Source organism: Xenopus tropicalis, chromosome 4 (genome assembly GCF_000004195.4).
Source record: "Xenopus tropicalis strain Nigerian chromosome 4, UCB_Xtro_10.0, whole genome shotgun sequence".
NCBI lineage: Eukaryota > Metazoa > Chordata > Amphibia > Anura > Pipidae > Xenopus > Xenopus tropicalis.
In genome coordinates, this window is record NC_030680.2 from 77,898,199 (window position 1) to 77,923,679 (window position 25,481).

General features: G+C 37.2%; 1 protein-coding gene across 2 annotated transcripts in view; it reads left to right on the top strand.

The window, feature by feature from the left end:
• ttll7 (tubulin tyrosine ligase like 7) overlaps positions 1 to 25,481 on the top strand; it is a 132,946-nt gene that overhangs the window by 73,531 nt on the left and 33,934 nt on the right. For both annotated transcript variants that reach the window (XM_031899718.1, NM_001142660.1), the window contains 1 exon segment: positions 8,921 to 9,007. In XM_031899718.1, coding sequence (XP_031755578.1) covers positions 8,921 to 9,007 — 87 coding nt within the window.

Here is a 25,481-nt window from a genome sequence, read left to right on the forward strand (position 1 = left end):
TGAGGAGGCTAAGTTTGTAATTCACAGTAGCTGGTAGTCAAGAGTTTGTCAACCTCAGGCCTGTGTAATTTATATTTTTTTGTTGTTCAAGCACCTGGAATTTCTTTTCTTAAAAAAAAAAAATCATAGCTGAATCATATAAGCTTCAGTCTAGGAGGTAGGGGCTCAAATGATTCATAAGTTATGAATAAGCACACTAATAATAAACTCACTATGGTTTTTTACGTAGTGGAAAATCGATCTGATTGTCATAACCATCTCCAGTTGGAAACCTTGAAGCATTTATCACAACAAGCTGCAGTTACACATATCAATGTTTGTCATTAGTCTATACAGTTTGAAATATTTGCAACTTCAGGTCATAAAAAAGATTGTTGAGATAAGAAATTGCCAGCTTTGTGACCATTTGTAATTCAAAAGGAATTCTAGTCATAGACAAATATCAAATTAGAGGTTACATGTTCTGTACATCAGAAAGTTTTCTATGGGCCACTGGACTGTTATAAATTAGCACAAATAATTATTAAATATAGACAGGGATTACATTTTACTCATTTTGTATAGTTAAATGGCCAACAATATCTCTTGTGAAATTCTATTTTTGGAGATCATTTGCCTGCATTTGCCGGTTCACTGCTCTGCACTTCAATTAATGGAAGGGTGGGGCTACTCTCATATTAAATACTGCAAATGTAAGACAAATGTGAAAAGATGATTTTTCCCTCTCCTTTGAGCTTTGTTTTTTTTGCAGGAAACTTGACTCCTTAATCTCGTTTTTTTGATGAATGGTTTTGCTTATGTTTCATTTGAAAAAGAAAACTATAAAAGTTTTAAATTGTAAATATATTTCCCTTGGGCCTATAATTGAGGGGAAAAAGTTTTTTTTATTTTTAATTTAAAAGTTGCCCTTTTTTAGTTCGTTTTGGTTGAAGTACTTTGCACAGTAACAACTGTCATGACTAATGATCTTTGTTTTTTGTCAAATGTTACTGTTTGGGTTTTCTGAGTTTTATGGTTAATAATCCCATTGCTATCGGAAAAGTTTTAGTAGCTTAGTAAATATGCATGGCAGTTGACCATGACTAAAGAGTTCTTGTTACTTAACCTCACAAAGCAAATTGTAGTTAATTTAGTTTAGTGTATGTTACATTATTTGTATTTTAAACATGCATAACTAAATATAGAAATACGAAAACGAGTCTGAAATATCTAAATAACATTATTCAAGCAAACATTAGGGTCATTTGCCATCAGGAGTGAAAACCGGTTAGCTATAATATTGTGTTTTTACCTTGGTTCAAATTCCACTGCCAGTTCTGTAGATAATTCAGTTAATCTCTTTTTGGTTAAGGAAGAGGATGTAGTTCATATTCTACTTCACATGGCAAATACTTAAAAAATAAATACACTGCCTAGATTACATTTGATATGAAATGGACATACATGGCAAAGCTCATGTCAGGCATTTTCTAAAACTTTAAATCTCTTTTTAATATTTGAATCTTAACCAGACACTGAGGTAATAATTTAGGCTATTAATAGTTTGTGTGATGTTGCCTTTTAACTAGCTAGATTGCCTGTTATAATTGCGAGAATCTTACTTAGTCTTTCTTATCTCTAAGGTACCAAGGGTCTGTGTGTTTTACAGGTTAACTGTTAAACTTTCCAATTGAGATAAAGGGAAGGTACATTTGAGACCACAGCCCTGGGTGTCCTGACTTCTCCAGCTTGGTGATATCCATAGGGACTAGTTAGCAAAAAATTGAGATAGCAGTTTTCACTGGGATATCTCCACCCTTCTGTTTGTTTCCTTTTCCATGTGCTTATTTGCTTTTCAATTGAACTCTAAGGAACATTTAATGATTCTCTCCTAATGCTTCTCTCAAATCACTTTTAAAAGATGCTGATTTTAGCAGTACACATAGCTTATCGGGGTTGTTGCAGTTCATTTATGGGTGTGTGATCAATCTAAGCATAAGTTACTTTGTTGTTAATGAATCTGTTTGCAATATTAGCAATTTTATTGTTACCACTACATGTAGCGTGTCACCATAATGATATCAGGAGTGTGCAATAAACACATTTTGGCGAAATTTTCACTAGTACACTATTTTTAGAGAAGTGAATTGAAGAAACCTACATAGGTGTCTTTTTTTCTTCTAAGAAAAGTAAATTGAATAGACCTTGAGAGAGTCCCTATTTAGGCATTAAAAGGGACTAATCATCCACACATAAAAAGGTGTATAATACACTTGTTATAAATGTATTTAAAAATTTGAGCTGTCAATAATATATTAGGGTTGATTCACTAAAGTGTGATAAGTGTTATCTCATGCTTTTTTGCGTTAAAATTGATGCAAGAAAACACGCGATTTGCTAAAGTATTATGGCATGCGTTAAATAACGCATGATCGCAAGAGGAGCAGTCAATTCCTTTCACTTTCCATTCAGCACTTCCGTGATGTCACTGCACTCTTCACATACCCCTCCCTCCTCATGTTCTATAACTGTGTAGCTTGTGTGTAGCTTGTGCAAAGTCCTCCATTCTGGTGCATACACAAGATTTAGGGTAATACAGAACTTGTCTTAGTAACAGTGTCCGCAAAATGGCACCTGCTTACTTGCTGTGCTTGTGAATTCCAAGACCTAAAGAAACAAAATTTAAATAATTTCTATAGTGTAATTAAAGTTTATTTTGCTTGATTAACATGACAGAAAAGTAATTTGGAATTATTTCTAGGGAGACTGGTCCCCTTTGAGGCACCTTAGTTGGGAAGTTCTGCATCTTTATATTTAATCTGTTAAAACCAAGCATTTTATCTACCAGTGGAAACATATAATGTTATCACCAATCCAGTTTATTATATAAATAGACCACACTGGGTGTTTACCACCCTACTTAGACTACGATCATGACAAACTAACAGTAAGGCTGTAGGGGTGGTCTGTAGCCAGTGACTTGGGGATAGTGGTTGGAGTTGGGAGTGTGCGAAAAGGGGTCTGCTGGTGAGCCAAATACTGAGCGCTTGGTGCGCATTGGAGAAATTTGTAGGACTCAGTAAATTACCCCGTTTATTTCTATATTTATTTCCATTCTTATTGTTATTCTTACCTTGATTTCCTCCCCCATTCCCCCCCTCCCCTTAACACTAGCAAATGATTGAGCACGTAACCCTCTAAGAGACTAATTGTTTTACTACGCAGGGCTGGCTTTCAGTACAGCTAAACCCCCCCCCCCTAACTTATACTGACTCTATCTGATGATTGGCCTATTAGTGGCACGGAACGGTTAAAACTTCTCAGTTAGTGCATACTGAGCAAATGGTAAAAGCTTACAAATACAAACTGATTGTGGATAAATCAGCTGTAGTACCAAGACTGATTTAATGAAACGGGTAATCTATTTATTGGAATATATTTATTAATATATATGTTTTAAATTATATTTATTAAATGTTAAGTTTTAACAATTTAGACAAAGCACTAAATTATTTCTAGCTGGCTCTTTATCTACCAGTGCCCTTTCTTGTGGATGGAACACTGGTGGATATGAAAAGGAGAGCTCATTTCCGCTAAAAAAGGTGTTTGGACACAGTTGGCAGTGAAACCATTGCAGTAAAAATGTGGGCATTGCAAGATTTAAAAGGGAAACCTAGATTCAGATCTGCAGTCTGAGAAATCTTAGGTCTATGCTGGTATCTTTGTATCACGGTTATGCCACTGTGAGTGTGACGGGTTTATCTTAAACAATGGTGGAATTGATTTAATTTCTCTCTGATGAGATTAGGGACTGATACCCAAAGGCTCCAACACGTCTACCCCGGCCTGATTGGAAACAATAGGCAGATAATCCAGTTACCCTGGCACCTATACGTCTCCCCACCCCTGCATAGAAACAATAGGGGCTTGCTGGGAGAATGGGCCCACAGGGACATAAAAAGAGCCCCAAAGAGATCTTGGAAGTCAGTCTTCAGAGAGAGAGAGGAAAGGATTCGGATCAACTGCTTCAGTGATTCTTCGGCCATTATTTTCTTCAGACTGTGGATATACTTCTGTGGGACTTTGGAACTGCCTCTTTGCTATTTTACGATTTGTCGCTGTGTGATGTTATTAAGCTTTACAAAAATTTGGTGGCAGCAGAGTCGGATCGTTCTGGACATACATCCAGAGGACCCAAAGCATTTTGGACTTTTTTGAGACAACAAAATGGAGGAACAGCTACATAACCTGGAGTTACCTACCTTGCAGAGATCATGTTACTACCAGGAGTTACATTCAGAGCGGCAGGATGAAGATGGGAATGCTGCATCTAATGCCCAGGGAGTTGGACTACAACGGACCTGCCCTATTATTATGGAAGATCACTTGGTATCTAATGAGGAGGAAACAGCAGCTTCTCCATTGGGTTCTGCCTCCCAAGCAGGGGATGAGTGGGTAAGGGTTACAGATCCTGTAATGGATCGATATAATCAGTGGATCACAGTTTTGGGGCCTGGCCTTTCTGCTACAAATCACCTGCGAGTCTTTGAACTGGCTTCTCAGGAGATTCTGGGTACAAGGCAGAATTCCCAATCACCTGCATTGGATTCTGCAGAATCTGTCCCAAGGTCTGAGCTCTACAAACCGGAAGTGAAAGTCACACACGCTACCTTTTCCACATTTGATGACAGATAGGAGGGCATTGATTCCTACCTGGAAACCTTTGAAATTGTTTGTGAGGATTACAATGTTCCCCGGGCAGAGTGGCCAAAAATCCTGGCAGGTAAGTTAACTGGCAAGGCCAATGACATCTACAGGGAATTGCCTTACGACCAGCGGGCTGACTATGAGGAGGTTAAAAGAGTCCTTCTTGATAATTATGCCATTTCACCAGAGACTTATCGCCTGGCCTTTAGAGCTTTTAGCAAGGAGCCTACAGATACCTACTGGGTCTTTGCCAGTCGGTTACGTCGCACCTTTAACCAGTGGCTGAGAACTAGTGGGGTTAAAACACTTGAGGGACTTCGCCAACTTTGCTTAATGGAACAGTTTCTTGAGCAATGTGCCCCTGAAGTGCAAGTGTGGGTTTGGGATCGAGCACCACTCACCCTAGATGAAGCTGCTAGACTGGCAGATAAGTTTCTTGAAAGCCGTATGCAGTTACTTCAAGGACGACCAGTTTTGCCAGGCTCTTGTACCTCAGCCTACACACCAAAGATACCTACTGGTCACTCACAAATGGCCTTTACCGCCCAATCAGCCACAGGGATGCCAGCCCAGGAGCTGCAAAACAGAGCTAAGAGGTGTTTCAGTTTTGGCTCGGGCTCTCATTTACAGGCCAAATGCCCACAACCCCCTAGGGTATCAGTATCACAACAACCCCAGGCTGTGGCATTTGTTCATCCTGAAATTGTGGAGGCACCATGTCAGCCTAGACAAACTCTGCAAAACCACAGCCATGTCTGTACCCCTAATGATGTGTTACCTACTGAACCCATTGGGGAATATATTGTTATGGGGGTGCAACCGGCTGACCAAATGAAGTGTCCTCGTCGCAGTCAAACATGGGAGTCCAATTTACAGAACTGCAATGTTTATATTGGAAATCTTGGTCAGCAGAGCTGTATTAGAGCAGGCATTTGGTATTTATGGGCCTTTGCGTCGGGTTTGGGTTGCTCAGAAGCCCCCAGGCTTTGCATTTGTAGAGTTTGAGAAAACCCATGATGCAGCTGCTGCAGTCCAAGGGCTCAATGGAAAGACTTTGTGTGGAAGGCAAATCAGAGTTGAATTCTCCATTAGGCAGAGGCGCAGGAAGCATATAAATATGCATGGATTGGCCCCTGCATCACGGAACTACGGATTCAACCTGAAACCTAGCAGATTTGTACATTCTTCCCAAGCGACTTTGATTCCCAGTGCGTCTGGGTCTCTCCCTACTGAGGGGAGCCCCATCAACACACATCCACTGGGGGGGGGAGCCATGTGACGGGTTTATCTTAAACAATGGCGGAATTGATTTAATTTCTCTCTGATAAGATTAGGGACTGATACCCAAAGGCTCCAACACGTCTACCCCGGCCTGATTGGAAACAATAGGCAGATAATCCAGTTACCCTGGCACCTATACGTCTCCCCACCCCTGCATAGAAACAATAGGGGCTTGCTTGGAGAATGGGCCCACAGGAACATAAAAAGAGCCCCAAAGAGATCTTGGAAGTCAGTCTTCAGAGAGAGAGAGGAAAGGATTCCTGCACTTCAGATCAACTGCTTCAGTGATTCTTCGGCCATTATTTTCTTCAGACTGTGGATATACTTCTGTGGGACTTTGGAACTGCCTCTTTGCTATTTTACGATTTGTCGCTGTGTGATGTCATTGGACTTTACAAAAATAAAGTGCTGGAATGCTACACGGTTTCTCTCCAGTGGTTGAGCATACGCTTGTTAGGTCATTTTCATGACAGTGAGACTTTATGTTTCTTGCATACAATTTCAATCACATTGCAGCACTGAATATTGTGTTTGCAACTCCAGTCAGTATACCTTCAGCTATAGTCTGCTGTTTTTCAATCACTGCATTTCAGGGGAAATGCTAATTTTTTGGGATGATATGATTATACCTCAATATCAAAAATGGTTTGGTATTATTCATATTACATTAGGGGGAAGATTTATTAATCTTTGACCGTCCATGTCTGATTGATTTAAAAAATAGTGAGTTCCTGAACTCAGTTTTTCATGCTGACATATTATTTATTTGGAATTTTGAATACTGGACTGGCATGTTTTTGATCATGTATGACCCTGTACTAGCAACCCACATTAAGATTCTGGATGCCACCTGCTAGTCTTCTTGATGTTCTATGCTTCCAGCATTTGCAGTGTGCTAAGAAAGTGCTACCTTGATTGTTGTTGAGTACTTTGTGTCCCACCGAAGGAAAATGCTTCATAAAAGCACCTGAAATAAAAAAATAAATGCAGAAGGAAAAATGTATTGTGAAAGAGGAAGCACTGTATAAGTCTTTGTCTGCATAAAAATAAATCTAAAATGGCTGCGCAATATATAAGCTGCAGTACTGTATACAGTACATTTTTCAACATCTGCAGAATATACATAAAAAAAGATGATAAAAAGAGTATTTACCTGAGGCAACTAGAATAAAAGATAAAAGTCAGATTTTACTTGAACACTGAGTAAAAATCCAATGCCTTTCCTCAGAGATACGGAAGCTGACGGGCCAGATGATCAGTGTCTATATAATATTAATGTAAATGGAGAAAAGAAATGCCCTTAAGCTTTTTAGAGATCTAGTAGTAATGCATGCAATGGCCTAGGGGTACGACAGGCTATATATTGACAGAAGAAAGATCTAAAATGATGCTTGGTGTAGATGAAAGAGCACTTGTAAGAAGGTTATAAACTTATAGATACACCTTCTATGAAAACGGTGAAAGCAATCAACATACTATAGAATAAAGGAAAGTACATGTTTTCCACAGCAGGAGCTCTTGACATTGTGCGGTATGTTGCTTAAAGGGAATCCGTCATTCATAAAAATAGTTTTATTTGGGTCTTTAAATATTGTATAGCTTCAAGAACAGTAGTGTAAAATATCTTTGTTTAGATTTTTCTTTACTATTTAACTGTTTATATAGCAGAGTTTCCCCTTCCAGACTAAGGGGTATATTTATCATGCTTTGTAAAAAGTGGAGTGAAGCATAAATGAAAAATGAAGTTAGAAAACCAAAGATCTGATTGGCTGCTATGAACAACATCACTGGTAATGTTTACTGCACTTTTTACACAACATGATAAATATACCCTTTAGGATCATATTTATTAACACTGGAGACAAACGTCACTGGTGATGTTGCCCATAGCAACTGATCATGCTTATGTTTTCTAACTTGTAGGTGACCATTCAAATCTAATTGCTGATTAGTTACTATGGGCAACATAACTGGGGAAGTGTGTCTCCTTACTGTTTTAATTAAGAGTAGTAAAAATGTTTTAATAAACAACATAGTATAGGTTGTGTGCTGGGTTTACTCGGATGGGTTGAACTTGATGGACAATGGTCTTTTTTCAACCCTATGTAACTATGTAACTATGTAACATGAAACTGAAAGTCATTTACTAGATTTAGTTAGGCAGTATGCCCAATGTTAGCCATTATTGCCTATAAAATAAATCACCAGATTTTTTTTGCCTGAAGACACACCACCACATTTGCAGGTGATGGGCAGGTGCTTGTGCTTTCAGATGAATCTTGTGGTGAACAGTGCTGGGCAATTTTAGTCTTTTTGGCCCCGTGTGTTTGAACAAAAAAATAAAAACATGGTAGGCAAAATGCTGTCTATGTGAAATTTCCACAAGTGGGTCACACCACTCGAACATGCATAATATAAAATATACACTTGTCTTTTACCTTAAAATATAAGAATACAGGTATGGGACCCCTTATCCAGAAACCCGTTATCCAGAAAGCTCCAAATTACGGAAAGCCCACCTCCCATAGACTCCATTTTAATAAAATAATTCAGAATTATTCAGAACCTTGTAATTGATCCCAACTAAGATATAAATAATCCTTATTAGATGCAAAACAATCCTATTGGGTTTAATTAATGTTTAATTGATTTTTTAGTAGACTTAAGGTATGGAGATCCAAATTACAGAAAGAACACTTATCCGGAATACCCTTGGTCCCAAGCATTCTGGATAATGGGTCCTATACCTGTATTAGAAGCCATCTTAAGTTCCATGACCTGCAGCCTCATGAGTCTTTTTTATAGTCCATATATATAGTATACATATATTTTATGACAAGGACAATATTATGCTATGTATGCTTTGGACTTAGATGCAGGTTTCCTTCCTTTTTATATGATAAATGTATTTTATATTGACTTGTGTGTTACATTTAGATTTTATCACTCTCAGGAAGAAGATATTTTAGATCTGCTGGAGCAGTGTGAGTTAGATGATGAGAAGCTGTCGGGAAAACCTACACGGCCAAAGGAGCCAAGGGTATGTTGAATAATTGAAATGACTCTTTGTTTAAGTATGATTTATAACATCACTCAGAATGTGCAACATAAGACTGTTTAATGCGATGAAGAGAAAGGGTTAGAGAAGCTGTGGACCAAGGTTATACAAAAGGCTGGGGACTCCACCTTCATGGTAAAATGCTTTAATTTTGCATATCCACCAGGCTGGTGTTAAACTGCAAATTAGCACTCATATAGCTGCTGGTAGGATTCAAAGTGAAGCAGTTCAACAACAGAGGCAGTGTTGTTGGTTAAACTTGCCAGGCATACCCACAATCAGTTATACCATATAAGCGCTATATTTTTATCTTATAAGTTTGTAACTGTCTCTTTATATTACCATTATTTTCATTAATATTACTCTTAGATACTCTTCTTTATACCTTCTCTCTTGCCCTTCATTATCCTCAGCTAACAGCTATGCATTACCACCCGTCTGACTCCTTGCTTACTAATGCAGGGAGAATGGATTAAGACAATTGTTTTTCATGTTGCAGTCATTCGTTTTAGCATGGAAAATAAATAGTTACATCTGAAAGTCTCTGTAAAAGCATTACTAATCGGTAACAAAAGTTAAACTTTACTGCCCCTTGATAAATCACCCCCTTTGACTTCACAAATACATCAATTTCAAGTAACCACTTGAAGAGAAACACGTCTTGACTATTTTCAGATAAGCAAAAAATTGTAGCCGGTAATAGTAAATGCCGAAAAATAATGCAGATTAAAAAGGTCAATACATTTTTCAGATTTCTAATAAATCTGACTGTTTGTTTAACAATATTTACAGATGTTTGTGGCAGAATGTATGTTGTTAAGGCTTAATTCTTTTCTTTGCAGGTTTATCATGTGTAGCAAGCTCCTGTGGTTTTGGGTTTAGTTCATCAATATTAGACTTGTTCCATTTGGACTTGTTCCATTTTCTTTCAACTTTAAGCATGGCAGGACATTGCTAGGGTGGTTGCAATGAAGACATTTCCATATAAAAGGAGGGGTCATATACAAATTGCAGAGCAGGGTGCAGAGTACAAAAAATGGCATAAAATGTCCAATGGAGCACAAGGACTTGCATCTTACAGTGCATAATTGTTCTAGGTGAGAGAAGACACACAGGCATCCCCACTCCTGACTCTTACTTGTACATTATTCGGACCCAAGTTAGGTAGTGTCAGCAAGTTTACTTAGGAACCCTGTCCTTACCACCTGCCTATTGGCACAATTAATGCAGAAGCACTTTCCACTTGTGGTTTTGTCCCTGTGTCTTTGGGCTCCTAAAAATATGGCACCACATGAAATTGCTTAGTATGGTATTGCCCTTAAAGGGAAACGAAAGGCAAAATCACTTGGGGGTGCCAAAATGTTAGGCACCCCCAAGTGACTTTAACCGCTTACCTCGTACCCCGGGCTGGTGCCCCTGTTAGGAGAAAACAGCACCAGCCCGGGGCACCTGGAGCGGATCACTTCCTTCTTCCTGCTTCCGTTGCTGGAATGCCAGTGGTGGGCGCATGCTCAGTAGAGTGAAAAGCCGACTTTAATGTTTAAGTTCGGCTTTTCACTCTACTGCGCATGCGCGCGCAGCGAATCAGGAAGAAGGATGCGCCGGCAGCTACCCCGGGCTGGTGCTGTTCCCTCCTCACAGGGGCACTAGCCCGGGGTAAAAGGTAGGTGGTCAAAATCACTTGGGGGTGCCTAACATTTTGGCCCCCCAAGTGACTTTGACTTTCTTTTTCCTTTAAGAAATCCTACAAAACCTTTAGTCTAGTAAATGTTTTTCTTCAAATATATGTTTACTTTCTTGCTGTTTAAGATACTTAATTTATTTTGGTTTAGTATTAGGATTATACTCAGCCTTTACTTGACTTTTTCATACTGTGCAAAATGTGTGAATGTGTGTCTAAATTCCACTGTCATTTAGCCATATGAAATGTCTCAATCATCGGGGCAGATCAAAGTTCGATTCCGGAAATAGGTAAAATTTGGATTAGATTCGATAATTTCTGATAATCGGAAATGTCACGAAAATGCTTATGAAAAAATCGCAATAGTCACAATAATATTGTATTGGCGATCCGAAAGTCACGAAATTTTCATATCCGAACGATCGGAAACGGCAGGGAAACCTTTCTGACTTTGATCCTTCTGTGCATGATTTTGGAAGCCTCCCATAGGACTCAATGGCTTTGCAGCTCCAACCTGGCCCAAGAAAAGTCATGATAACGAAGCTGTAATGAATCTAAAACTTGCGAACACGTTGTGACAATTGTTGATTTTGTTGCGTAAAATTTGTTGCAAAGTATGAAAAAGTCACACAAATTAACGAAAAAAAACTGCAGAAAATTAGCACAGTTCTATAAATTACAAAAAATACAAATTTTTTGTATTCGGAAGCAATCATACTTTGATAAATGTGCCACTTGGAGTTAGGATCAGAACATATAGCAAAAGACGGTCATTTCACAGTGTGTCATATATAATTAGAAATTTGTATTACTACACTACTTTCTTATATATATATACCATGTTGGTCATTAATAATGAACGAACTAAGTTAAACAAATAAATAGCTGTACCCACAAAGTGCATTACAGTGACCTCTACTGCAGAATGTATTATTTCATCGGATGTAAGCCCCTAGCTTGCAGAAAATTATATCTTCAGTAAGGGCACACGTTTTTTACAGTCTTGAGAATTAAAATTCTCTAAATGACATTAAAATGAACTCCATAAAAACTGGAACTGGCAGCAGGGATTCTGTTTAAAACAATTGTAGGATATTTTTCAGTTCAGCTTCAAATTTGCATTTTAGAGTGTGTGTTTTTTAAGATCCACAATTGAAAGAAAACAAAAAGAAATTGTGAATTAAACGGTGAACTCTAACTTTCACCCATTGATAAATACATTTCTAAATATCCCATAGGAATGAATAGAAAGTGAGTGATTTTTAAAGATCAACATCATCATTTTAGGTATACAATGATTAATACTAGCTTTTAACACCCCTTTACCCCTCAAAGAGATTTCTGCAAGTTAAAATTTTGCCATTCAAAAACTGAGGTGTGAGTTCAAAGGGACTTTGCTCAACTCCATTTTTTACCAGACTAGTGACAAAGTGCCAGGTCACAAGGAAAGATCAAGGAATCTTTTTCTCTGGTTAGCAACTGCATAAAAATGCATTCACTTGGTCAAGGAAAGTGGTTAAGGTATAGTGAGTTATGAAAGGCTCCTTTATCCAGCAAATTACAAGTCCCAAACATTCCATCTAACAGATACTGTACATGGATCATTGAGACAAAATAAACCTATAATGGGGCGATTTGTAAAAATTTGAGTTTGCATTTATTCACAATTGGAGAAAAAACACAGAAAAAACAAATGTGAATATACTTAAAATATTCTTAAGAACTGTGAACAGTCAATATTTATTAGGAAACATTCGCAAAAAGTCGAGACTAATACTTGGCGAGGATCAATTAATGTCAATGGGAGTTGTCTCTTACAAATGTATTCCCCCAGTTTATTAAAACATTTGAGTTTTTTTAGCATCATTGAAAATACATGTAACAATGTAATACCCACCAGTGTGCAACTTATTTTCTGAGACAAAATGCATGTGAAAACATTCTGTTGCAAGTTTTCTTAAGATAGCATTCAAAAAGAAAAGTCAAAGTGTTGTATTTTTTTTTTTCCCACAAACAGATTCATTTTATTTGCTTATTAGGGGTGCACTGAATCCTCTTTTTTGGAATCGTGCTGAAGCCTGAATCTTTCATAAAGGATCTGGGCAAATCTTGAACTGAATTCAAGCCATAATTTGCACATTCAAATAGGGGGAAAGAAAGGGTTAATAGGAACCACATGATTTCCTTGTTCAAGTAGCCAGAAATCACATGATTTTTTTGGATTTGGTTTGGCAGACACTTGGATCTGGCCGAATTCAAATCGTGCTAAATTTTAGAGTCACCTGCATATAGTCAGGTGGCTGATTTATGGACCAAAGTAATAAACTATTACATATCTAAAATTACATACAGTATAATAATTTATAATCCTTCATGCTTGGTGTGTTATTATATTTTATATATAACAACAGGATGACCATAGGTTAGTATTAATCTTGCCTTAGGTGCTGAACCTTCTATTTCTTATTTGCTTACAAAAAGAGGGAGTAATTGAAATTATATAATCTAGTAAACATAATAAATAAGATTAACTAATTACTTGACTATACATATATGATTTTGTGTACATGTATGTTCAGTGGGTGATCCTGTCAGAACTCCTTGTATATAGGTTGGTTCTTCAATAGGGCAGGTTTAATATTTTTGGTTACCTAAGCTTTAAAGGAGAAGGAAAGTCATTTTGGCATTTTACTGCCAATAGATTCGCCACATTAGTGCCACCTAGAACACTATATTTATTTTGCAGAAAGCTTTACCATACCTGAGTAAAGAGCCCTAAAATCTTTCTCTGTTTGCTGAAGATTGCAGCTGCCATTTGAGCTTGGTCTTCATAGCTGCCTTATGTATAGCTATAGCTGTTATAGCTCACATTATACATTCCTAAGGGAGGGGGGATCAGGAGAACTCTGTGCAGACTCTGGCCCCAGGAATGAAGGATTTTTCTGATAGAGGAAGTCAGATACCCGAAGAACATGTTTACAAAAAAGGAGACAAGAAATCCTGTGTTTCTTTTGATAGAGGACTCTCTGTGAGTGCTTATGGCTGTATATACATAGACCTTTCTGATAAAGCTAACTTAGTTTTTACCTTTCCTTCTCCTTTAAGGCAAGTTACTATGGGTACATGTATTTTGAGTCTAGCTATAACAATCGTTTTTGCCACATTTTTGTTACACTGCCTGCCTACCAATCTCCCACAACTGTTCATCGTGGGAAAGATGAACATTTTTAATTGTTTGGCTTTGTACAATTTAAGTTGTATTTGGTAAGAAAACCTTCACTTCATCCTTATCATAAATTTACTTCTTTATGATAATTTACAATAAAACATGCTGTGGTTATTTGGCATCAAATCGCATATTAATGTCACATGGTTAAAGGAATTCTCTTTTTTTTCATGGAAAAAAGTCACAAATCTGATAAATTATCATTTTTTATTTAAAAATAGGCATTTCCTAATTACTAGTGATTCTTTAAATTGATGCACGAATGTGGATCATAATTTGCTATGTAATTTATGATCCACATAAATTAAAATACAGTTAACCATATTGTAATGTCACATTACAGCTTTCAAAAATCAACCTATATGGGATACTATTTGAAGTAAAGTCTTTGCCTTATTTTTTTTCACTTTAGTAGCATCATAATTTCTAATTCATTCATGTCATTAGCATGCTATTACAGGTATGGGATCCATTATCTGGAAACCCATTATCCAGAAAGCTCCCGAGTTACAGGATGGCCATATTTTAACCAAATAATTACATTTTTTAAAATTGATTTCCCTTTTTCCTTTTTCTCTGTAATAATAAGACAGTACCGTGTACTTGTTCCAAACTATCATATAATTAACCCTTATTGGATTTAAAACAATCCTATTGGGTTTAATTAATGTTTATATGATATTTTAGTAGACTTAGGGGCTGATTTACTAATCCACGAATTCGAATCCGAATGGGAAAAATTCGAATTGGAAACGAACATTTTGCGATTTTTTCGTATTTTTGCGATTTTCTCGTCGCCGTTCCGACTTTATCGTAAATTGTCGCGACTTTTTCGTAGCTGTTTCAACTTGCGCGAAAAGTCGGGACTTTTTCGTAGCCGTTACGATTTGCTCGTACATTGTCGCAACTTTTTCGTATTGAGCGCTCGTAACCGGCGGGCAAAACTTTCAGACTTTGCATGATTTTGGAAGTCTCCCATAGGACTCAATGGCACTCTGCAGCTCCAACCTGGCCCAAGAAAAGTCACGATACTGAAGCTTGAATGAATCCAAAACTTTCGTACTCGGCGAGAAGGCTACGAAAAAGGCGCGACAATTCGTGCAAGTCGTAGTGCTACGAAAAAGTTGCGACATTTTACGGAACAGTCGTAATGGCTACGAAAAAGTTGCGACAATTTACGCAAAAATACCGATCATTACGAAAAAAACACATTTGGACGCCTTCGGACCGTTCGTGGATTAGTAAATCAGCCCCTTAGAGTTTGGAGATCCACATTACAGAAAGACCTCTTACCTGGAAGATGCCCAGGTCACAAGCATTCTAGATAATAGGCCCCATACTTGTTCTACAATAACTATTTTTTTGTACTTCCTTCTATTCTTACTTATTTGATATTGCACTGCTCCTGTTAATTAGTCATTTTATGTTTTTTTTCATAAAGAACTGATGACCAGGACAGTTGTTAATATTAGCACCATGTTTAGCACTGTTTGTTTGTAGCCAACCAAACATGCATTTTAACATTTTCCCATCTTGCTGTTTTAATATGCTAATCACAGTAAATGATTTTGTCATGGGATTCACATAATTTTAAACACACAAACCTGAAGTATTTTGTGGTTTTCCATAAGTAGCGGTGGCTAGAGGCTCAGTTCAGCTTTAGTGGATTTAATTAAAATAAACAAATTTAAGTGAATCCGGATAGCAGCACAGAAATTCCACGTTTATTTTCATCTGTCGAATAATGCCTGCTCTACCGATTTTTGGCCTGGCTCGCAAACCACTCCAGCAGTTAGGGTTGACACAAATTTGCTCATCTCACAGGGCAATGAACTGGATATCACCACAGGGATTCTGGATAAATCCATGAGGGCTAAAAACCTTGAAAAAGGCATGGTTGTATTTAAAGTACTGCGCTCTAAAACTATTGGATTTAGTGTATTATGTTTCATTAACTGCTTTCATCTGTAGTTTTCGCATCGCTAGCTACAAATTAACTAGAAATGCTGCTTTTTGTTTATTTCCCATCAAAAATGTTTAACTTTTATTATGCAAAGTATTGTATTGAGCATTTTATATATGATTTCCTTAATCCAATGTTTTATACATGAGAGAAAGCTTGTAATGCTGACTTTTTATACTGACAGCTAATTATAGATCCCCCTTCTATAGATGAAATGTTTTTTTTTGCATTGTCACCATATTCCACCAGCAACAAAAGGTGCAGAGTTTACAAAATCATCTGGTGCAACAGGGGGCAACATAGCATGATCAGAATGGCATTAACATATTGCAAAGAAAGGTGTTTGTTGGAATTAGTTTGGTGTGTCCCTAAAGTCTATTCTCTTTATATTCAAACAGGCACAACATTCCACTACAGCATAGGGGTATATAAATCCAGGCCCAAGACAGGCTTGATCAGAAAAATATATTGGCTTTGGGACAGATGATGTAATTGGGGATTCTGTCTTTGATTCCTTATGGCTCTCGAGTACTGTAAGGCTGCAGTAGTGGCAGCAAGCTAAAGTCACTGTTTAGGTACTGTATACAACTGATCCTATTGTACTGCTTTGGATAATGTATATATTAACCCAGTGGGAACCAAAGAATATAAGTTCAATTTCCTCTTTAGTTTGCTGCATATTTCTTAACTTCTTCAAGTTCACAAAGGTTATACATTTTGTTTTCACAATTTCCTGTTACAATTCTTAAATTCGCATGGAAGAGATGCATACTAATCTTTATTTCTCTTCACTGACTTGACAATGTATCAACAGAAAGCTATGCACCTTGCTGTTTGCTTGACGAAAAATCCATTTTCCCAGTAACGTTAACAAAGAAGCCGAGAGCAAGGCAATAATAAATTATTTGTACTCAAAACACATAGAATATTACACTATATTTCAATGGCGCTAGCGTGCAGCATTAAAACAGGAGGTAGACAATTTACATTGTTTAATGAGTGCTTATAATGAATGTGTTTATTAAAGTAGCAGAACAATGTGCTAAAATGTTGGTGAGATTAATGCAAATTTTAAAAAGTGTAGCAGGGAACAACAGCAACAAAAAGTATTCTTAAGCAGTTTCTATTCAGGGATAGGTGTTGGGAATCTTAACTTAGAAAGAAGAGATTGCAAGGTGCAGAACTGAACCCAATACAGTGGCATACACAGATGTGCTTGTGCCTATTAGCACTCATTTGTCCTTGTGCTGTGTACAAGTTTGCTAGTTGAACCATCTTTGGTGAATGAGGCGCAGGGTACAGTATGTGGTAGTACAAAAGAGCCCTGTACCTACTTTTACCAGCAATGTGGCACCAGTAAACTCATGATTGTAAGGTGTGTATGTCCATGTTCTGATGTTCTGCCTGTGCTCCCCCATTTGAGTAAGGGTGCAGGCTGCACCTAATTTTTAAGTTCAGCTGACCAGAATGAAGAGAGGAAGGAATAAGTTAAAGTTTCATGGTACTTTTCTTGGCAAGAAGCAAGAGTCTAGGCACACAAGCAGGAGGAAATGTAAGTGTATGCCCAGGATCAGAGAACATTCACAAGACGCACATCCTTCACTTGAAAGGCTCAGTTTAAATTTATTACAATGCTGCCTGGGGGTACATTCTGTATTTCATTATATGAGTGGAAGAGACTAGATCTGTACATTTAAAAATACACAAATACTTTACATTTTAAGATCTATAGAAACAGATCAATAAAATAGGGTCATTATTTGATATATATATTAATACTAAGTGAATTTTTTGCTAGGTAGTAAGATATCCAATACATTGTCATTTGTAATTTGCCTGATGATAATATAGTGAATAATGTATAAAAGGACTTGGCCTTCAGCCTTGTGCTTTTATATGGTCACTTATGGTAACTTATTTTAAAAAATTATTTATTATAATACACAAGTTTTTGTGAATCATTTGACAGAAATTACACTAGGCAACGATTATAAAAGATGACATCACTAAGCACTGTTTATAAGGATATAATCTACAGCTTAGTTATTTCCCTATGGGACCAAGCTGTAAAGTATATTTTTAATAACAGCTTGTTCCTATGTAAGAACACACCGTTTCCAACTTTAAAGTGACCGGCACAGCCATCTCTACCTGTAACGATACCTGGTAGTGGAGGATAGTGGATTCCCATCTCTCCAGGGGTAAATTAAAGTATTTGGTGCACTGGAGGGGTTATGGTCCTGAGGAGAGGTTGTGGATTCCAGCTTCTAATGTTCGTGCAGTCCATCTGGTACGTCAGTTCCATGTTATGTGTCCTAATAAACCTAGGGGTCCGGTGGCACCCTCTGGAGGGGGGATGGGTAATGTAACGATACCTGGTGGTTTAATGGGGCAGCGGGACGCCCGCCACCTCCTTCCGTGCAGGGACGCCCTCCATTTTCTTTAGGCGTGCTCACGCATACACATGATGCCGTTTTGGCACCAAATTTTTGGCCTGTGTTCATTGCCAAACGTACGTTTTCTTCCTGAAAGTTCCTGGGTGTGTTCTTGTATTGAATTGCTCTGTTCTGATCCTTACCTGTTCCTGACTATTCTCGTATAGCTTTCTGAACCGATCTTTGCCTGTTTTGACTACTCTTCCGGATTCCGTTTTGGTACTGCGCTGTCTGATGGTTGTTGTTGGCCCCGGCCTGACCTCTGACTACGCTGACTCATTCCCTTTCTCCCCGTATCATGATTCTGGTTCCCTTGCCTGCTCAGAATTCTCTCCTTGGTCTCTCACTATAAGACCTGGCGGCATCCGAGTAGCGAAGGGCTCCTCCCGACATGAAAGGCGGCTGTTATAGGTAGAAGCGTGAGCCGGACCCTTGGCGCCTGTTCTGAGTTTTGGGATACCGACCGTGACACTACCCCTGCCACTACCACAGAGGGGTAACACAGAGCAGGAGAAGGGGGCTACATGCAGATGACGTTACAGGTACACACACAGGGGAACAGGCAGGACGGAAGAAACAGCTGAGAAAAGGACTGACTGGATTAAAGGGGTTGGAAGAGACAGGGAGAAGCCACCACAAGGGAAAGGAATGAATTGGGTGGGGAGGGGAATGGAAAGAGCTGAAGTGAAACTAGGGAGCTAATGTAAAAGGGATGTGCTGATGGGAACGACGCAAGGGGAGGGAAGAAACAGAGCTGACAGGGACTGCTGACTAAAGGGTGTCTAGGTGAAAGGAAGAAGCCAGCAGGCAGGTGGGAATGAGCAGAAGTACAAGAGAAGAGCAAGAGGGACCTGTGGAGGGCAGCAGAGGGGAATGCATGGGCTGTATATTATAAAGAATAATGTACCCCCCACTCAAATGTATAAAGATATTGGAGTTACTTTTAATACCTTTATAAATTACAGTAGGGGGTACATTATCCACTATATAATTTACAGAATAACCATGGCTCTTGTGTAATATAAGGAAATATCCCTCTTTAGATGCACTCTGCCCATTATGGTAGTTTTCAACACAGATGTAAAAGAATAAGGCATGCCTATAATGTTAAAAAATTTGTCTGAAAATTGTGTCAGGTCAGTTTTATTTGTATTTAGAAACTTGATGTATTTCACTTAAGGGTTGTGAAATATATCAATCAATAAAATGTTCTCTATACATTGAATTAAACTGTTGGTTGAAAATTGAGAATCCAGTAATACTGCTGTAAAACACAAAATAAAATAGATTTGTGCAAAGAACAGTTGGATATAAGATATTGCTTCAGGAACTTAGTTGAAAGATATATTATTGTTAACCTATAATGTAACAACATTCAGCATCCTTAGGGCTATTTAGCTGGATACAACAGTATACAAATCCAGCAAGGTAACACAGTAACATACAGCTATAACTGATGGTATGGGACTGTTTATGTAGTCATACAGCTTAGTGGAAGTGGAGGAACCAGTAAAAAAATGTGTTATTGAATGGAAACTGTCAAGGGCATATAGGATAGCCATCACCCCTTTACTAAAACTAGTCATTTTATTTTATTCATTCTGTCTATTTCATTCTGCCTACTGTAGGTTATGTTGTACAGGTATGGGATCCGGAAACCCGTTATCCAGAAAGCTCAGAATTACGGAAAGCCCGTCACCCATAGACACCATTTTAATGAAATAATGTAGATTTTTAAAACTGATTTCATTTTTTTCCTGTAATAATAAAATAGTACCTTGTATTTGATCCCAACTAAGATATAATTACTACTTATTGGAGGCAAAATATTCATATAGGGTTTAATTAATGTTTTATTGAATTTTTTTGTAGATTTATGGTATGAAGATCCAAATAACGGAAAGACCCCTTATCCGGAATACCCTTGGTCCCAAGCATTCTAGATAATGGGTTCAATACCTGTACTTAATTACATTTCTTAATTTTGTGCAGGAAGTTATCAGTATCATCATGCTGGCACTAATGTGTTAAAACTAACATCTTGCTTCTCCCAACCTCCCATCTTATTAGGTATTTTTCCAACCTCCAAACCTCTTTTTCAGTAGGTATTTTCTCGCATAAATCTAAGCTACAGAGGCAAGGTGCTAGTTTTATCATGTTCCGGTAAAAATCACATTAAGAATAGTTACAATTTCTCCCTTTTGCCTTTCTTCTTTCTGTATCCCTTTAAAGTAAAAATGTAATAAGATAAAGAATTAAAAAAAAGTGAGATGAGCATCACAGCCATCCTTTGCATGATCTCTACATATTTTCAGATAGACAGTTGTGATTTGATGACCTTAAAGAGAACTGGACCCTAAAGATGAATATGGATAGAAATGCCATATTTTATATACTAAACTAACTGCACTAGCTTTAAGTTTCAGCATCTCTATAGTATTAATGATATAGGTCCTTACAGTTGTCACAGGAGATTTCCATCTTGGATTTTGTTAGAACTGCCTGGGACAGTGCATATGCTCAGTGGGCTCTGAGCAGTAGTATGAATAAGTATGATAGTTACTACCTGCTAACTTCTAGAGATGGGCAGTGGAATAAAGGAGATGGCATGTTTCAGTCATATTGAAGATAATATGTGAAATATATGTCATTTCATTTCTGAAATACTCATTTAACATTCTACAGATCTGTTTATACCTTAGTACAACAGCACATAATATATATAGTGACCTACAACTATTAACACTCTAAAAGGTATCGGGCAAATATTTACTGTGTTGGAATAATTTATTATTGTACCTTCTGTACATAGCGCCAATATGTTATTAGGTACTTTATAGAGATAGTTCTTCAGTCACATCAGTCCTGGTCGCAGTGGAGAACACAATCTTCATTTCCCTTCTCATTCCCATAACACATAAACATTAAGGTAATTTCCACCAGGACCCAATTAACCTGTCTCTATATGTGGGTTTCCTCCCACCCTCTAAAAACAGACACAACAAGAACACACTCAGACCCCAAGTGCTGAAAACCAAGTGCTAACCACTGAGCCACCGTTCCATTACCTTTTTGAGCTTTAACACAAAACATGTTGAGATCATAAAAAAAAACCTCTAGGGGTCTCAAATTGATAGATTTTTGTAAACTGTCTTTATCATATATCTTAAGTAAGTGGATTTTCTGACTTTTTCTTGGCCACGAAGCTGGGATAGAAATATCTGCATTTAAGACAGAAAATAATCATTTCTGTGCTTTAGGCTACTGATCTCATCTCCTGGTGAAAAAAATATCTGTGGTTTTCAAACATTTTGAATTCTACCTATGATAATAGGTATTGGGAGTAGGCCAACTTGTCTCTGTAAATCTGTGCCTGTTTATCATTACTTATTCTTTAGGAATGGGAGTATTAGCCATAAAATTATAATAGCGTACAAACACCTTTTTTATCTGTTCCTTTAAACTTGTCTTCCATGATCCAAAAGATTTCAGTAGAACGGAATTTTCTGCCTGCAGAGGAGAACTACTGAACATCTAATTTTTTCAAGGGCTTGACCAAAGTACTGTATACCAAGTATAGCTTATAATATATTTTTGACAATCACCAGTGACACGCTGTTTTCTGCCTAGGATCTTTACAAACAGATATTCCAAGTTTTTTCCAAATTAAATATTTAATTATTAATTATTTTTAACAATTGTTACACCAATCATGATTTTCTGCATATGTGCACATGCTTTAACCTCATGTTGCTTATAAATTATTAATTAAAGTAAAGTTTATTAATTAAAGTAAAGTGAAGTAGAACATATCCCCTTATTAGAAAGGGTTTCCTTTAATTTACCTAGTAAAATGATGCGTTATGTGTTATTATGCCATAGATGTTGAATATGTTTCCTGTATAGCCTGATTAAAACACATCATATCTATAAAGTACTAGGAATATAATATGTATGCAAACACAAATTGAAACACAGAAACAGCAAATTAGACAAAAATAAAGAATAAGATATTCAAACCATACATTGTGGAGAATAGCATTAGTGATTTTTAAAGCACTCTGGACAGTGCATTGCCATTTAATATATATCATATGTGTATCTACATAAATATGTGTATTTACAAACTGAATATATTCTATATAACCCATTAGTGAATGATTATAAAAGCAAGCAGTTTATTCTACTTATAACAATAACTGTGTCATTTTCTTTTTAATTATGCAAATATGACCATTGGTTTAACATATTGCTCATTTTCAGCTGTGACCTTAGCTGCACAAATGAAATGCAACTCTTAAGGACACTACAATGAGAGTATTTGTCACATCTGAAAATCATGTTCTCCAACAAAATACATATGGTTATTTGTTCGTCTTGGTTTTTTTTTTAAACGTTTCAACATTTGAAAACACTTTATTTCCATAAAACTGTGAGTAATTGAATGGATGTGAAAACACTTTAGAAGATATATGATCCATATAAATCGGGCATAATTGCATGGTGTGCTTTAAATTCTTCTGCTGTTTTTCCTTGCTAAAGTCTGTGTCCTGGGGCAGGGGCCTCCCAATTACCAGCTCTAGATGATATTTCTTTCTGTAAGGTCTGTAAATGGGGCAGTCTCTCTGCAGTTCAGTATTTTTTTTTCTTTGTCTTATTTTCCTCAGTAAAATAGAAATGCATAATAATATAATGCACTTTCTTAATATGGACAAACTGATATACCCAGTTAATTTTCAAATTTTATGCTTCATTTACAATAACAACACAAATTGGAAGATAAAACGGCTACAATATGGTTGAAGCATCTGTGATACAGTTAATAACATTCTGACAATAGAAATGTAAAAGCCATAAACCATCAACTGGGAAAATTGGTCAGTAATTATAAAATTGGTGCTTAAAACGTAGGATATCAGCCATTTCATACCAGGCATACCCTGAGGAATAAGTGGTAGTGGCATTCTAGGTACATTTATCTCTGTGGCTGGTAAATTAGAAGGCCTGTTGGCGATGTTCGTTGCTTCATGCTGATGCTCCTATCTGTTCTGAATCAACTCTTCTTTGTACTCGGTATCTTTGCTTTCAGGAATATTCATTTCATACAGTATAGGCTGGAACACATAAAAGTGCCTTTGGTCATGTATCCCTGATCTTTTGCAGCAAGAATATGTTGACAAAGGGTGGGTCACACCTTGATAACTGACCCCCAAAACTTTTAGATAGGTAGTGCTGAATTTAGAGAATGAACAGCAGGTGACACTCTGTAAGAATGAGAATTAGCTATGATTTTCCATGCTGTGCTACTTCTGTACTTCAGGCCACCATTGTACATTTTTCCCTATTTTGTGTCATGTAGTCAGCTTTGAAATGTGTGTTGAATGAATAATGCATGCATTTAATAGAATCTGAAATTCTCTTTCTACCAAAATGTGAAATAAGAAGGATTTAAACTGCCATACAATACACATCTGCATAATAAGGATTAGCATTTCATTTTCTATCTTACTGCTGTACACAGTTTTCTGCCATATCTGAAGATGTTTTGAAAGCTTGTGTTCTAAATACGAGCATGAAGCTATATTATGCTGGTCCAGTTGTAACTACTGTGCCATTTAGAAATGTTTGAAATGTCATAAATGATAAAAGGTTGCACTAATTAAACAGTGTTTCTGTTAATAAGTGGTTTTGGATTCTACATGAGTTTAGTAAAAATAAGTTGGGAGCATGCTGTGAAACAAATAACACTGGATCAAGCTGGGGAACCTGGCTCAAATCTCACTGACATGCCAACAATAATTTAATCTCCTGGTGTTGCATGATACTGAGTGGAACTAAAGATGGCAGCTCTACAGCTGCAGAAAAAAATCCAGATCCCTTGGCTTTTCTGAAACAGCTATTATATAGATCCCAAACAGAAAAGTGAATTGCAAAGCAACATATTTATTATGTGACAGTTTAAAGCAAGACATAATTTTGGTTCTGTAGTGTTCCTTTTTAAGGCAGATCTTAGTCTTTCATATAGCTATACATACTAGTACATTTTGTCTAAAGTTTTGGTGGTCGGTATACAGTAAGCAGTTTGTTCATACATACAAGGGGGCAGCACTATACTTAGGAACAAATAAACTTATTTAGAGTAATAGCACTGCAGTGCAAGGGTCACAGACTGCAGAGCTTACTGTCACATGGGCCACTTTAGACTTACATGTTTATTGGGCCCAGCACCTAAACCCAAAGTGCAGCACAACCATAGCAGATGTTACAGAGGTAATGAAAAGTTGCCCAAGTTTGTGGCCTTCTCACTTGCAAGACACATCCAGCCCTAAATGCATTACTGTCATGCAACCTGTGCAACAATGCTGAAGCTTCCAACAAGTATTACTCAGATAATATCTTGGTATGTGGTTCTGAGGTGACATAATATGTACCTAGTGGCAAATTGTGCTCACTTTTGATATATCTCCCAGTGTATTAGGGAGTTATTCTTCTCCGCTTAACTGATGTTCAGACTGCAGTATTGGATTTTATTAATTATCTGTGGGGGAAAAAAGTGAATAGATTACATTTTATTACCAATAAACTTGACGTACATTATTGTTTTTGTAATAAAATGAACACATAAATAGGCTCTACTGACAGAAATAGACTAGGAATATACAATTTTATTAGTGAAATGTCCATTTGAGTCTGTGAAAGAGCACTTAGCTTAATGCTTTTTTTTTCCTAAGAAAACTGAAACCTTAATTGTGACAAAATACAGTCATCAATCACACATTCTAATAAATCAATGAAGCCGTTCATGTGATAGTAGCTATTTTTGATGTTTTCACTATCTAGTCTATTCACTGGAAGCTCATCCATGACTAAAGCAGGTTTAGTAACCTGCTGAGAACACTTTAGTCATTTAATGGTTATTAAATGATTGTGAAATGGCGCTAATCATCTGTAAGCAGTATTCTGCCTTCCCCCATTCAAATGCCCAGAATACTAATAAGTTTCCAGGCTGCCTAAATAGTTGATACTGCAGCCACGCAATTAACGCTTACTGTTCTTCAATGACCATTTTCTAAAGTCATGGCTTCTCTGTTTGATATAAAGTGTTTGTATTGTTTTGCAAGGAAATGTTTTCTGAGAATGTGTTGCTCCTT